Below are 16,633 nucleotides of genomic sequence, written 5' to 3'. Positions count from 1 at the left end.
GCATGGAAAACTACTGTACAGAAGATGTAAGATCGCACAGAATGGCATCATTTTATGGGAAAAGCCACGATACTCAGTCATGAGTATAACAACTAGGGGGCGAGAGAGAGAGAGAGAGAGAGAGAATTATTGATATTGATAATGATGATTATACATGCCACTGAGGCTGAAAAGCCCCTTTATGTAGCGTCTACTTATAACACAATACAAGTTTATGAACATACTAACTACATTTTATAATATTAAAATATTAAATTAAACATTAAAGTTAAAAAATTAAAATACAGATACCAATTCAATAAAATGAAAACATAAATCATATAAGAAGTAATAAAGTATATCATTCGATTTTTTAATATTTTAGGCTACAAGAATCTCAGGAATATAAAAAACAGAAACAATTTTCTTAGAAGTATACATATTTCTTATTATTAGACACAAGAATACCTGATCTCAGCCCCTTGCGTACTCCTCCAGGAAGATAGATGTTACGGACTGCTTTAGTTGGGTGCAGTTCCTGTCATTTGCGAAACGGTGAAGATTAAAGACATTGAAGATACGGGATGCAGTGCAAACAAAAGATTTGTTAAATTTGAAGGGGAATTTGAAGGGTAGTTTTTGTAAACCTATTATCTCTGTTATGTACTGACTCCATAGATTTAAATGCATTATATAAGTAGGGTGGGGTCTTCAGTTTGAGAATTTTGTGCGTAGCAACGGCTACTGAGATTTCCCGTCGTTCATGGAGTTTCAACCATTGCAGCTGTATGTAATAGGGTGTTGTGTTCATCACGCCTGGCATTTGTCACGTAACGAACACATGCGTTTTGCATCCTCTGTAGTTGTATGTTCAAAGTTTCAGATAAGTCGTTGTATACGACTGATCCATAGTCAATTATGGGGAATATAAGACTTTGAACAAGTAGTTTCCGCATAAAAGGTGGTGTACATGACACGTTACGTTTCAAAATATGCATGGATGACACAACTTATCTGATCACATTTGACGTATGATCAGACCAGGATAGGGTTCTGTCGAAAATGAGTCCTAGATTGTTAACGGTGTCACTATAATGGATATCTGAAACTAGAATTTTTATTGGTGGGAGGGATTTGAGGTCAACAGTTTTCAGGAGTTTTGAGTAACCTATACAAATAAGCTGGGTCTTAGCCACATTTAATTGGAGGTTATGATTTGCGCTCCATTCGATCAATCGAGAGATATCATGGTTGAAATGCATTATACAAGAAGGTGCGTTAGTGGGACTGAAGTGGAAGTAAGCTTGTAAGTCATCAGCATACATGTGAAAAGTACTACTTTTAAAGACTTCAGAAATGTCATTAATATAAATAGAGAAACATAAAGGACCGAGGACTGATCCTTGTGGTACGCCACAGTTTACTGATTCCCAGACAGAGGATCGTCCGTCAACAAACGTAACTCTTTGTGATCTACTTGATAGATATGATTCGAACCAAGACAGAGCACTCTGCGAGAAACCAATTAACTTCAACTTTGCAAGAAACAACTCATGATTAACAGAGTCAAATGCCTTAGAGAAATCAAAGAGACATAAGATAGTAAGCTGCCTCTTATCAAAGGCCGCGCGAATATCGTCCGTAACTCTCAGCAGAGCCGTAGTAGTACAATGGCCTTTCTTGAAGCCAGATTGTAGGGATTTAGGATGTGATATTTAGACAGATATTCACATATCTGCTCATGAACAATTCTTTCTAATGCCTTACTAAGCGCACAGAGGATATTGATAGGCCTAAAATCACTACAGACTGTTGGGATTTTCTTTTTGGGCACAGGACGTACATTGGCACTCTTCCATTCTGAGGGATACACTCCATTCTGTAGAGATAAGTTAAATAAATGCACAAGGGCAGGAAGAAATATGCCAATGCAATTAGAAATCATGGATATCGAAATATTATCTGGACCTTTAGCTTTAGTTCGAATTGATCTGACTGCTTTTTCTACCTGTGAAGGGTGTTTGTACATGAAATAGAATTTATCTCTGTTACTTGGAGTGACAGATCTATAATGTTTGGTAGTTTCTGATACTTTCGGAGAGTTGAAGTTAGAGACCGATGCCATATCATATTCACTTAATTCGGATGGAGTAACAGGCATCTGGCTATCTTGAGAGTGACTGACTCCAATACCAAGTGATTTTGCAGCACGCCAAGAAGCTGAGGTGCTCTTACAGTTACGGAAGATGTTGTACGTATACTTCACTTTAGCGTTTCTAATGACTTGTTTTGTCTCATTACGCAAGACCCTGAATTGCTCGTAATCATCCGGAAGTTTTGTTTTAATAAATTTCTTCCTAGCTCTGTCCCGTTTACTTATCAATTCCTTAATACGCTTATTGAACCATGGTGTTGACTGGTGTTTTACTAGAATTCTTTTTGGGGGCGCATGCTTGTCATAAAGAAAAAGTACAAAGCTGTTGAAGAGAGAGACTTTTTGATCTATGTCATTAGACTGGAAAAACACATTCCAGGGTAGTAATTCAGCGTCAGCCCGAAACTTGTTTACGTCAAACTTACTTAAGCCTCGTACAAGACTTGTTTTCGGAATTTGTTTTGGTGTGGATAAATTGAATACAGCATATAGCAAATCATGACCAGAAAAACCGGCAGCTAGTTCCTGTCCGTATTCTACTACTAACTCATTGCAGTTGGATGAGATTATGTCAAGAGTGCTATTGGAAGTGGCAGTATGAAAGTTTGGATTGAATGGAAGGCAGTCGAGGTTACAAGCGTTGAGCACATCGCGTATGTTATTGCTTTCAAACGTCCCAGTTCCGAAACGAGCATTAACATCGCCCACAACGAATGTATGTTTATAATTCATAACATGAAAATACATATCGTTCAAGAATGTATCCATGAACCCTACTTTTGGTGGACGATATATACAAGCGAAAAGAATTTTAGTGTCTGAAAGGGCTATATCAAGGATTATGTACTCAGGTTTCTTACTGTACTCTCCAGGAGATTTGCTAAGTACATTACATTTTATGCTGTTCTTCAAGTAAACTGCACCACCACCAGCGGCTCTGTTTATTCTGTCATTACGGAAAATATTATACCCATCGAGACAGACGGCAGAATCTGGTACTGAAGGTTTGAGAAATGTTTCACTTACTGCAATAATATCGAACGAACTCTTGCAAAAAATGTGCCGGAACTCAGATATATGGGAGGAGTCAACAAGAGACTGAGAATTGATATGAATGACCTTAAGATTTCTTGTGTTTCTCACACTAACACCGTGTAGTAAGTCAGATAAGACACACTCATTACTTGTCATGAGTACAATATAGTACAAAAGGTTAAACACAATAGATAAATAACAGATCGTTCAAGAAGTATGATGTATTTAGTAGCCTATATCAATATAAGAATAATTTAAGGATTTGGAAATTATGTGATGAAGTGAGATAAAATAGTGTAGAAAATGTGTATAAAATCAATCGCGTTAGCAATTATTTCTAAATGTAAAAGAAATTATAACTAATATACTACACTAAATAGAATGGTTACGGAAGAGAAACTTTTGAATTGTTAGCCTCACCAGAATTATCTTTACTTCTCGTCCAAGGTAATTCCAGTAATCAAGTGATGCACAGGAGTACGAATTATCGCGCCGCATCATTTCAGTGGAGCTGGGTAGCGTTTCTTCAGTTCCTCGAGGTCCCGTTCCGTCTTCACTCGATGTTTCACATCACCAACGCGCACTATTATGACACCATCCATAGTCCACACTGAATTTAGTCCGTAATAGCTTACAGCACGTTTGAGAATGTCAGTACGGGTCTTAGTTAGGTCCTCCCTTATGGTTATACCACTATTCTTTAACAGCCTCTTTGATTTTAAGACTGCATTTCGGTAGGCGTATGAAACAAATTTCACAATGATGGGCCTGGTTTTGTTGTGACTTCTGGCACCAACTCTGTGCGAACGGTCAATCATCGCGGGATCAATTGGAACATTGATCCGAGTGGCAATCTCCTGAATGCACTTGTCCGTGTCTTCTCCTGAAGTTTCAGGTACTCCAAATATACGTAAACTGTTCCGACGTTGATAACTTTCCAGCTCATCTGTCCTATCGTCTAACAGCTGTTGAAGATCAGTTATTGCCTCGTCACGTTTGGTGATTTCACATTTTAATTCTCTGATTACATCAGTATTAAAATCAATACTTTCTTTAAGTTTCTGTATGACCTTATCGGCTACTCTGTCTACAAGTTCGTCGAGGAGTGAACCGTTCTTAATGAGGTTATCCACCGTTGTGACACCGTAGTATCTATAACCTCCCTGCTTACGCTGGTTTGCAACGTGTCCGATCGGGTGCACTGATCATCGCAAGTCAAGATGTTGGCAGCACTGTTCTGTGAATTTAGAGGACGGTTGATGTTCTTCACTTGTTCTCGCGTAGTTTCAGCAGTTGCCACATGAGAGCGTGGGCTGTCACTGTATATTTCCTTGCCTTTAGAGAGTGGGGTGGCACTACTGCCCGCGAGCTGGGCGATACGGTCTTTAGCCTTTACTTGTTTACGTGAGTTACCCATTGTAATTCAAAAAACTTTTACTAATTACTTACGAATCACGATACCTTCTTCCAAGTAAAGTACTTCTGCACATGCACAAGTTAAAGCACCTTTGAATGCACACTTGATATTTACTTAACACCGTCTTATAACACCTTCACAAAGATAAATACTGGAGAGGCTCACACTCGCGTCTATACCACCATGAGAGAGAGAGAGAGAGAGAGAGAGAGAGAGATTATTATTCCTTGTACGGTAAAACAGATGAACCATAAAAGGTTCGAAGTTACATTTTGCACAACTTGTATTATTTACAAGCTTTCGATAAGGATATTATTATTATTATTATTATTATTATTATTATTATTATTATTATTATTATTATTATTATTATTATTAAACTTGATATTTCTTTTCTTGGCCCCCTAAGGGAACCGAGTAATGTAAAATATCAAAATAGGACATTTAAAAAAATGAAAAATCCACAGTTCTTCAGTCAAGCAACTCAATGTTGAAAGCATCTTAGGGATATGAGCTAAGAATTTTAGATTTTTTAAAAAATATAAAAAAGTATGAGAGAATTTATTCCTAAAAATGACAACCCTTTTCTCCTAATCATCGTTATCTGGTCGATTAGATTACCAGTTTTCCTTTTTCTACCACCACGAGCGCTAATGTGAGTCAACGCATTGTTTCACTTAAGCAACACCACGAGCGCTAATGTGAGTAAATGCATTGTTTCACTTAAGCAACACCACGAGCGCTAATGCGAGTCAGTGCAGAGTTTCACTTTTAGCCCTTATAACTACATTCGATGTGGAAATTAAAAAAAAAAAACACTTGAGGGTATGAAACCAAGGAACACATTACAGAAAGAATTATGTAAAAGTTAATTTGGCTAGGATTTGAATAAAAAAAAAGAAAACGAATGAAGAAACAAGCGATTTTAGACTGTTTTTCCGGAACTGAATTTAGGCCGGATGTCATTTTTGATTTTGTTTTATTATTGTGATAGAGGTAACCAAGACTCACAACGTGAAACATTTTCGGGCCCTTTAGTCCTTTAACTTCAATTGAGGAAATTGCTTAATATTACGTGTTTTGTAGTAGGGGAGCCCTACTTTGTCTACTAAGATATGTTCTCAACATTAAAATAATCTACAGACTTTCAGGATTACTACAACGTAAATCTTATTTGGCATAATTATTCTTTACGGGGTGTTATTGATGATACGCCCCTTTTTACGTATTTAACATTTGGATCGATATACGGCTTTTGTTCTACACTGATTAAAGAAATTTGGATGAAGTATTCTGATCCCAAGAGAATGTTTCTTAACATAAGTTGGCTACTCTTTGTACACATTATCAATTTTCATTTGTTCTCCCGCCTCGTAGGTTGCGGAAGTTGAAGAGGGACATGAAGGGACAGAAGCTTATTGAAGGTAAGGCTTTGGGAGGTCCTGGTCAACTGACAAACTGTGAACTGGATGCTTACTTTGGATTACAATAAAAAGAAACACCAACAACTTGAACGCCATGCGAGAGGTTGTGTGGGCGTCATTCCCACACAAGTAGCCTACTCCACTGACGAAAGGTCACAGGATGTTTCTGCAGTAAAGGTCCAGACTCTAGGTGTAAAGTACCAGTGATCCCAAATTACTGGGGAACCATACAGTCATAACACTCGCTTCCCTATGCAGTAACGAAAGTGATAACACCTATTTACAGTGACCTGAGCAAACATGAGCTCCTGAAGATATGCTTTCACGGAAAGATTCAAATGAGAGTCTCAACTGTATCTGGGGGCGAGTTTCAAAATATGTTTTACGGATCTACAAGTATTGAATATCGGAGGTTTTTTTTTTTTTTTTTTTTTTTTTTTTTTGCTATTGGCTTTACGTCGCACCGACACAGATATGTCTTTTGGCGACTATGGGACGGGGAAGGGCTAGGACTGGGAAGGAAGCGGCCGTGGCCTTAATTAAGGTACAGCCCCAGCATTTGCCTGGTGTGAAAATGGGAAACCACGGAAAACCATCTTCAGGGCTGCCGACAGTGGGATTCGAACCTACTATCTCCCGAATACTGGACACTGGCCGCACTTAAGCGACTGCAGCTATCGAGCTCGGTGAATATCGGAGTAAAGGATGTTGTAATTACTTTTAATAACAAAGCTCTGGCTAGGATACTGGTGTTATCGGAACTGAGTTTCAGTCCGGGAAGGTACATCCAAGCGAGTCTTCAACGCGTTGACAAGGAGCATATATATTTTATGCAAATAAAGCAGCTGAATTAGGAACCAAAGAAGGGAGGGCCAAAAGAACAAGAAAAATATATAAAAGAAGTGGATGATGACGAATATGGACCTGTAAAATTTTATAGTGCTAATTGTAACAGAACCTTTAACCTTAATTTTCTCAACATTTGAATTTTTTCGAAATTTTGCACCTTTCTCTCTGGATCAAGTTGAAATTTTGTGTACTTATAGATGCTTACAAACCAAAAGTTGTGAAGCAAAATATAAGTAGGTAGTCAAATGCGAAGCTAAAAACAAAAATTTAAAAAGTACTCAATAATGGATAAAAAAATATTGACGAAATCAAAGTTTATACAGTTTTATAAAATGTATAAAATGCTTGTCAACAATAAGTTTGTTTCGAAAGCTGTACCAATAACAGTAGATTAAGAATTATAGATTCATTCAGTTTTCTGTTGTAACATTAGAGGAAAAAGTACCAAACTAGAAGTACTTTTGTAAAATGTTCAGTATTTTCAAATGTTCATTCTTTTTGCAAATATGTTTTAAATTTCTATAATTCACTAACAGCACACAACCATGGATGTTGTTGATAACTTCTGTAAATATCAAATTGTAATGGTTATCTGATAAGAAAGCTATTCTTGAACAGATGCATTGTTGGTTAATCTACACTACCGGATTCCCTTAATGCTACTTGAGCTAGTGATACCTGGGTACCCTTAAGGTGATTCTCGTAGTGCTCGGGTACTCGTTCGTTACAATTTTACAATTTGTAATCTGGTAATAATGAAAATGAAATGGCGTATGGGAATGTCCGAGAACATGTTCGGCTCGCCAGGTGTAGGTCTCTTGATATGACTCCCGTAGACGACCTGCGCGTCGTGATGGGGATGAAATGATGAAATGATGATGAAGACGCCACATACACCCAGCCCCCGCGCCAGAGAAATTAACCAATGATGGTTAAAATTCCCTACCCTGCCGGAATCGAACCCGGCACCCCTTTGACAAAAGGCCGGCACGCTAACCATTTAGCCATGGAGCCGGACCTTATAATAATGAAAAGAATAAATATAAACCCGCTATTTCGAAGTATTCATTCTAACTGGAATAATTTGCCTCTTATGTGATACTGTAGCTGTGATATAAGTACAAATAACATAGGAAAGCCTATGCAAAAAAAAGTCCTTATAGGCCTATTTTTCTCCTATATATCCACCAATCTGAAAGGGCAGGAATAGGTATGAACCATGTACAAAAGTAATCGAAACAACAGCATTTTAGTCGTAGATTGTATTTGTAATCAGATCCTTTTATTAACAAAAATAAGGCATAATGAGCCAATAATTATACATTACAATCAACGGATGAATCTGTCTAAAAGTTGAGTTATTTCTAAACAAAATATAAAAAATAAAATTATTTTTACAAAAATATACATTTTTAAATAAGGAACAACAGTATGCCTTTACAGGCGACACCTACTGTTTACAGTGCACTATATCTTCTGATATGGGTTAGATCAAGTTTATTAATTTTAGTCTCTTGCCTGGCTTTGACAATATGAAAGTGACTGAGGTCATTCGTTCTTCAGCCAATCCCCGTTATGAATGGTGTAAAGATTATCGCTCATAGGGTTGCTTGGTGCGTACATTCCAATGGGTTTGGCAGAATGATATGTAACAGCACCTTCTGACATGGCGAAGAAAGGAACGGGAAACGATATCACTCCTCAGTTCCCTAGTACGCCTCTTATGTGACACCTAGACCATCTATGACAGTTGATGTAGGAGCCGTTGCGATTGCAACCAGTCTTCGGCACACAAGATACTGATTGTACGTGCATATGTCTTGAAAATATACAGCCTGTACCAGTTACACAGTGAAAATAATAACTGTGACATGAGTAAGTCTTCCCGGTCAATTTTAAACTGTGTATGACTGAGCATCCATCTGTAGAAAAAACCTTGAACTTGATCAAATCATACTAGCTCTTCCATTTGAGGACTAGATGTCTCTGACATCAAAATGCTACCTAATCCAGAGTTCTGATGTCGTTACTTGTAAGGGAGAATGTTTGTATTTAGATGTTGTTCATACTGTCGATCTTCCTTTGTTTATTTTGATTATCTGCAGTTATCTAAACTGCAATATATTAATCTGCCACTCTAGAGGCGTGATATCAAGATAATTTCATTTAATCCAGCCGAAAGAGTTTTCACTAAACGGCTGATCCGTGGTCCAACAGCTCTGCACTCTGACCGGCCAACCGAGCAGAGGAGGGGTGGCCGCGACTCTACTGTGGCTCTACGCCCCTGCATTAGGGAGACGGGACAAGGCTGGACCTCACGGCTGGCCCCAACCGTCGCCTGTCCTGAGAATGGTTTTTCCGTAGTTTTACATTCTCCTGCACTAAAGCGAATGCCGGGACAGTTCCTAGTATAGGCCACGGCCGCCAAACCCTCACGTTCACCGAACATCTCCTTCACCGTAACAAATCTCCCGGCCTGAGAGACGGCGTTACCGTATAAGAGGCCCCCCTCCCCCTTTAGGGGAGGAATGAAATCGTTTTTAGTAGTAGTAGATAGTCTGTCTGGTCGTGCGGGAGCTTTATTGAGTGCTCTACGGGCTAAGGAGAGAGGCCGTCTCTTTCAAGAGTCGTGAGGTGGGGTTTTCAGCATCAAGACATCATAGATCAACAAAGTATGGCAGTATATTTTATGAAGTGTGTGAAGCTAGGGAAAATTTCTCAGATCCCCCTTAGTATGTAACTGCTAGGTCGCTGACTCCGATCTCAAATTAATTGTAGCAACTGCAACTTTTCGTCTTTAGATGTTTATATTTTCATTTCCCCAGCGGAAATAGTTGAAATGTAAGGAAGCACGAGTGTTTACCCTCGTTAACCTCCCTCTAAGGTTGTGTAGGGTGACCAAGCTTCCAACCTTCTAAATGTTCCTTCGGTTTTTCGAATTTATACCTTCTAATACTTAGTCACGTGGTGGTATGGGATTAGCCTCTGTGTCATAGGGCTGGGCGCCTAATTAGGGATCTTGATTTTTAAAAAAATGGAGCGCCTAGAATACCGTCTCCGTTTCACTGTGTATTTTTTGCCTCCCAAATTTAAACCTTATTTTCTCCTTTTCTTGGGCGTACTAGTGAGGGCGATATGCCTCGGTAAACTATTTTTATTCTCGAGGGTAGCGTGAATACTGGTTGTGTAGGGGTAATTTTATACATCACTGTACTACTGCTTTCTACTCTGATGATGCCCGAAGTGGTCAGGGTTGTAAATCTAGGGGAAGCTAAGGCTTCTGTTTTTTTTAACTGTGTAAATTCTATAAGGGGTTGCCTCCCTATTGCTAGTTTCTAAACACCTGCGGTCAACAATTTTTGACTGTGCTACTCAAAGCGAGTTGTATTTAATTCATTACACCAGGGCCTCTCAGGGTACATGCACCGGTCCATTGCGCGGCACAAGTTGCAAAAGAGGATTTCGCTAGGTAGAAAACTCCTCGATTTGGAGCAACAGCGCTGTCTATCTCTTTCCCTACGCTCTTTCTCGCCCCCTCCGCCTCCATCTTCCTTACTCACTTGCTCATCAGCGCTCACCCATTCGAGCAGAGATCAGCCGAGGTTAGCCGAGTCGCCCCGAGACAAACGCTGCTCCGAACAGGGAACTGTTGCTGAGATGTGTGGAAGTAGGAGGAAGGAAAAAGGTAGGAAAGGAAAATGTAGAGTAGAGGATAGGAGAAGACAGGTGGAACAGGGTCATGGGAGGAAGAATAGGCAGAAGGAAGTAGCTTCTGCAGCTATCAGGAAAGATAGGGCTGACCAGGAAGGGAGGGGATCAAAGGAGGTGGGTAGGGTTGAGGGTCTGGTCATGGGGGAGTCCATCGTTAGACACGTGGGGAAAGTGTGTGGAGGAAAGGGTACCAGGGTAGAATGTTATCCAGGAATTAGGTTGAGGCAGATGTTGAGGAAAGTAGAAGAGAGGGAGGAGGGGAAGGAGAAGGTGGTAGTATTTCCCGTTGGTACCAACAACGTAAGGCAAGCTAATATAAGTACCAACATAGTTGGGGATGTGTGGGATCTGGTAAATACAGCACGGGTGAAGTTTAAGAAAGCGGAGATTGTTATCAGTGGAATATTGTGTAGGAGGGATACTGACTGGAGGGTGATTGGGGATTTAAATGAGACTAAGGAGTGGTTATGTGGGAAACTGGGAGTGAAATTTCTAGACCCTAATGGGTGGGTATCAGATAGGGATCTGCGCTTGGATGGCCTTCATTTAAACCGCAGTGGTACGTATAAGTTAGGAGATTTGTTTGGAAGGGTAATAGGGAGGTACATTCAGGGAAATGGGATGGCCTAGGGAGCGGTGATAAGGGAACAGGGAACTAGAAATCAAGTAGGGATGACATAAAATTATTAGTGTTGAACTGTAGAAGTACTGTAAAGAAAGGAATAGAATTAAGTAATTTAATAGATATATATTTACCAGATATTGTAATAGGAGTTGAATCATGGCTGAGAAATGATATAATAGATGCAGAAATTTTCTCACGGAACTGGAGTGTGTATCGTAAAGATAGGATAGTAATGGTGGGAGGGGAATTATTCATTCTGGTGAAAGAAGAATTTGTAAGCTACGAAAAAGTTAAAGGTGAGAATCGTGAAATTCTAGGTGTAAGGCTCATTTCTAAAGATAATAGGCAACTTGATGTCTTTGGAGTGTACAGACGGGGAAAGGGTAGTGCTGACACGGATTCAGAATTGTTTGATAAGATAATGAGCTATGTGGGAAACGACATGGAAAGGAATGTGATTGTAGCGGAAGATCTTAATTTACCAAATGTCAATTGGCAAGGAAATGCTAACGACAGGAAGAATGACCAACAAATGGCAAATTAGCTAATATGGGAAGGACAGATGATTCAGAAAGTGACGGAACCAACTAGGGGGAAAAATATCCTGGACGTGGTGGTGATAAAACTAGATGAGTTCTATAGAGAAACCGAAGTAATAGATGGTATTAGTGATCACGAAGCTGTTTTTGTCGTAGTTAAAAATAAATGTGATAGAAAGGAAGGTCTTAAAAGTAGGACTGTTAGGCAGTACCATATGGCTGATAAAGCAGGTATGAGGCAGTTTCTAAAAAGTAACTATGATCGGTGGAAAACGGTAAATAAAAATGTAAACAGACTCTGGGATGGGTTTAAAGAAATTGTTGAGGAATGCGAAAACAGGTTTGTACCTTTAGGGGTGGTAAGGAATGGTAAAGACCCACCTTATTATAATAGAGAAATAAAGAGACTAAGAAGGAGGTGCAGACTGGAAAGAAAGAGTTAGAAATGGCTGTGGAAGTAAGGAGAAATTGAAGGAACTTACTAGAAAATTGAATCTAGCAAAGAAGGCAGCTAAGGATAACATGATGGCAAGCATAATTGGCAGTCATACAAATTTTAGTGAAAAATGGAAGGGTATGTATAGGTATTTTAAGGCAGAAACAGGTTCCAAGAAGGACATTCTAGGAATAATTAATGAACAAGGGGAGTGTGTATGTGAGGATCTTCAAAAGGCAGAAGTATTCAGTCAGCAGTATGTAAAGATTGTTGGTTACAAGGATAATGTCGAGATAGAGGAAGAGACTAAGGCCAAAGAAGTAATAAAATTTACATATGATAACAATGACATTTACAATAAGATACAAAAGTTAAAAACTAGAAAAGCGGCTGGAATTGATCAGATTTCTGGGGATATACTAAAGACAAAGGGTTGGGATATAGTACCATATCTGAAGTACTCATCTGATAACTGTTTGGTTGAAGGAGCTATACCAAATGAATGGAGAGTTGCTATAGTAGCCCCTGTGTATAAAGGAAAGGGTGATAGACATAAAGCTGAAAATTACAGGCCAGTAAGTTTGACATGCGTTCCATGTAAGCTTTGGGAAGGCATTCTTTCTGATTATATTAGACATGTTTGCGAAATTAATAACTGGTTCGATAGAAGGCATTTCGGTTTTAGGAAAGGTTATTCCACTGAAGCTCAACTTGTAAGATTCCAGCAAGACATAGCAGATATTTTGGATTCTGGGGGTCAGATGGACTGTATTGCGATTGACCTCTCTAAAGCATTTGATAGGGCAATTGGACTAGACAAAAGTGACTGAATGGGTGGCTTTATTTCTAGAAAATAGATCTCAGGGAATTAGAATAGGCGAGGCTTTATCTGAAACTGTAATAATTAAGAGGGGAATTCCTAAAGGCAGTATTAATGGATCTTTATGTTTTCTTATATAATAAATGATATGAGTAAAGGATTGTAATCAGAGGTAAGGCTTTTTGCGGATGATATTATTCTCTATAGAGTAATAAATAAGTTACAAGATTGTGAGCAACTGCAAAATGACCTCGATAATGTTGTGAGATGGACAGCAAACAATGGTATGTTGATAAACGGGGTTAAAAGTCAGGTTGTGAGTTTCACAAATAGGAATAGTCCTCTGAGTTTTAATTACTGCATTGATGGGGTGAATGTTCTTTTTGGGGATCATTGTAAGTATCTGGGTGTTAATATAAGGAAAGATCTTCATTGGGGTAATCACATAAATGGGATTGTAAATAAAGGATACAGATCTCTGCACATGGTTATGAGAGTGTTGAGGGGTTGTAGTAGGGATGCAACGAAGAGGGCTTGTAAGTCTCTGGTAAGACCCCAACTAGAGTATGGTTCCAGTGTATGGGACCCTCGCTAGCATTACTTGATTCAAAAACTGGAAAAAATCCAAATAAAAGCAGCTCGATTTTTTCTGGATGATTTCCGACAAAAGAGTAGCGTTACAAAAATGTTGCAAAGTTAGGGCTGGGAAGAACTGGGAGAAAGGAGACGAGCTGCTCGACTGAGTGGTATGTTCCGAGCTGTCAGCGGAGAAATGGCGTGGAATGACATTAGTTGACGAATAAATTTGAGTGGCGTCTTTAAAAGTAGAAAAGATCGCAATATGAAGATAAAGTTGGAATTCAAGAGGACAAATTGGGGCAAATATTGAAAGGAAGGGGAGTTAGGGATTGGAATAACTTACCAAGGGATATGTTCAATACATTTCCAATGTCATTGAAATCATTTAAGAAGGGGCCAGGAAAACAACAGATAGGGAATCTGCCACCTGGGCGACTGCCCTAAATGCAGATGAGTATTGATTGATTGATTGATTGATTGATTGATTGATTGATTGATTGATTGATTGATTGAGCCGTGTCGGACCAATGCACGGTGCACGGAACCTCTGCGCAACGGGTTGCACGCCTGAGATTTTGGGTGTTTGAGAGGCTCTGCGTTACACTATTGTAAATATTTTGAGCCTTCGAACTCCTCATGTGTAAAATTTCGGATTAATCTGTGTAAATTTAGAGCGGCTCAGCTCTTTTGTGAATAACTGATGGAACCTTCCCTACTGCAATTGTTGTTTAATTTTGTTCATGCGAGTGAAAGGAAGTTAATTAACTTTAAAAGTGATCTTGTTAGCTATATATTAATTCTGGTTTGTCCTTGTCCAGCCATTCAACCCTCACGCTTCTTTTTCCTCTCTGATCCACGCAAATAAACCAATATAACATGAATAATAATGATAATAATAATAATAATAATAATAATAATCGTATGGTCTCAGCTACCGAGTGCATACCTTTCGTATTTGACGCCGTCTGGTTGTCTGTTCGTCTATTTTGAAGTTCCGTTTCACTCTAGGCCTACTAGATGGCAGAGTCGACCGAATCTCTCTTGCTCGTCTATGGCCGAACTTTTAATAAATTTTGTCGGGTAAACACCAAATGACCGGACGAATTGGCCGTGCGGTTAGGAGCGCGCGGCTGTGGATTTGCATCCGAGAGATAGTGAGTTCGAGCCCCACTTTCGACAGCCCTGAAGATGATTTTCCTTGGTTTCCTATTTTTACACCAGGCAAATGCTGGAGCTGTTAATTAATTAAGTCCACGGCAGCTTCCTTCCCACTCCTAGCCCTTTCCTATCTCGTCGTCGCTATAAGACCTATCTGTGTCGGTGCGACATTAAGCCACTAGCACAAAAAAAAAACACCAAATGTGTCACCAGAGATCTTTTACATGGCGACATCGTACACCGTGTATTGTCGAATGGGGTTTTTTCCGCCCTCCTAATATCCGACCACCTCTGCCGGGGTTTGAACCCGCTATCCCGGCAATCTACCACTGATCCACAGAGGGATGTGATGTTTGAAGTGCACTGCGTATTCATTTTTTGGTCTTACTGATTAATAATTGGAAAAAAAGAGGTATCTTTAACCGTTGACATCTTATCAGCTCCTGAAGTTAGCCAATCCGATCGCTTCGCGAGCGACCTCAGCTGGGCTCTGCGAGGCAGTGTTGCTAAATCTTCGCGTGGCTTATGACCGGCTTGAGAGCGCCAATAGAAGAAATAAACTTCTCCAGGGGTGGAACATGAACAAGAATCTCCCTGCTGATAGTCTTGGCCCACAGCAAGCAAGCTACGGTGGCACTGGCTGCAACCCACGGTGTGTTAGTGTTTGATGCTCATTTCTAGGCATTGCTCTTAAGTCTGAATAAACCACGTGAAGATTTAGCAACACCGCCTCGAAAAGACCATTTGGATTAACCCGCGAAGTGATCTGATTGGCTAACTTCAGCAGCTGCTGACAACGGCGAGAGATATCGACGCACTTTTTTCTAATTATCAGTATGACCAACGCTCTATCGCTCATATACTCGGTTCACATAGTTTCTGACCACTCTGTATATAATATTTCTTGAGGTGCCCTGCTTTATGCATGTGCCGTATGTTAATTGTCAATAAATATTATTTTTCAAATACAATGAGTCTTTCTAAGCGAAACTTCAGTTTATACACCAATAATGTAAAATTACGAGTGTACCACTTTTACTGTGACTCACTGTACTGTATTCGTAACACTGGTTGTGTTCAGTTAATGCAAAGGCAGTTGAATAGCCTACTCGTACACACGTCCGTCAGAATGATGATTGTCGAGTCGGCTGTTTTACGGCAGAGTTCACATTTTCCAGAGAGTACAGTATGTCCTTCGACAATGCTCACGCTCTCGAAGTTAGTCGAACTTGGATTCCACTCTCCGGTCTCAGGATTAGCTCGTTCATAAGCGTCAATTCTTCTCTCTTCACTGCAGAAATAACCTTATACTTCCTTAAGATGGTCGATAGGACTGTCTTTTCCTCCAGCAGCGCGAATTTCTGGCCTGCAACAAACAAGTACATTAGTTATTAAGTATTTATTTATTTATTTATTTATTTATTTATTTATTTAATCCGTTTTCCCTTCAGAGTTGCTTTTTGCCCAGATTCAGCGAGGGATCCCACCTCTACCGCCTCAAGGGCAGTGTCCTGGAGGGTGAGACTTTGGGTCGGGGATACAACTGGGAAGGAGGACCAGTAACTCGCCCAGGCGGCCTCAACTCCTATGCTGAACAGAGACCTTCTTGGTCGATGGAAGATCGGAAGGGATAGGCAAGGAAGATGGAAGGAAGCGGCCGTGGCCTCCTAGAGGAGGACAAGTGGGATACAATGGAAAACCACTCCGAGAATGGCTGAGGTGGGAATCGAAACCCCTCTGCTCAGTTGACCTCCCGAGGCTGAGTAGACCCCGTTCCAGCTCTCGTTCCACTTTTCAAATTTCGTGGAAGAGCCAGGAATCAAACCCGGACCTCCGGGGGTGGCAAATAATCACACTAATCACTACACCACAGAGGCGGACTATGTAGGCTATATATTTATTTGTT

General features: G+C 39.9%; 1 protein-coding gene across 1 annotated transcript in view; it reads right to left on the bottom strand.

Moving 5' to 3' along the window:
- Positions 1-16,633, bottom strand: part of LOC136872312 (uncharacterized) — a 256,624-nt gene that overhangs the window by 192,222 nt on the left and 47,769 nt on the right. The window contains exons 12-13 of the mRNA XM_068227426.1: positions 15,937-16,093; positions 3,967-4,189 (exon numbers count right to left, since the gene is read on the bottom strand). Coding sequence (XP_068083527.1) covers positions 3,967-4,189; positions 15,937-16,093 — 380 coding nt within the window. The remainder of the gene's footprint in view (positions 1-3,966; positions 4,190-15,936; positions 16,094-16,633) is intronic.

This window comes from Anabrus simplex, chromosome 4 (genome assembly GCF_040414725.1).
Source record: "Anabrus simplex isolate iqAnaSimp1 chromosome 4, ASM4041472v1, whole genome shotgun sequence".
Taxonomy (NCBI): Eukaryota; Metazoa; Arthropoda; class Insecta; order Orthoptera; family Tettigoniidae; genus Anabrus; species Anabrus simplex.
The sequence above is the reverse complement of the archived record's forward strand: the minus strand, read 5'-3'. Positions and strand labels throughout refer to the sequence as shown.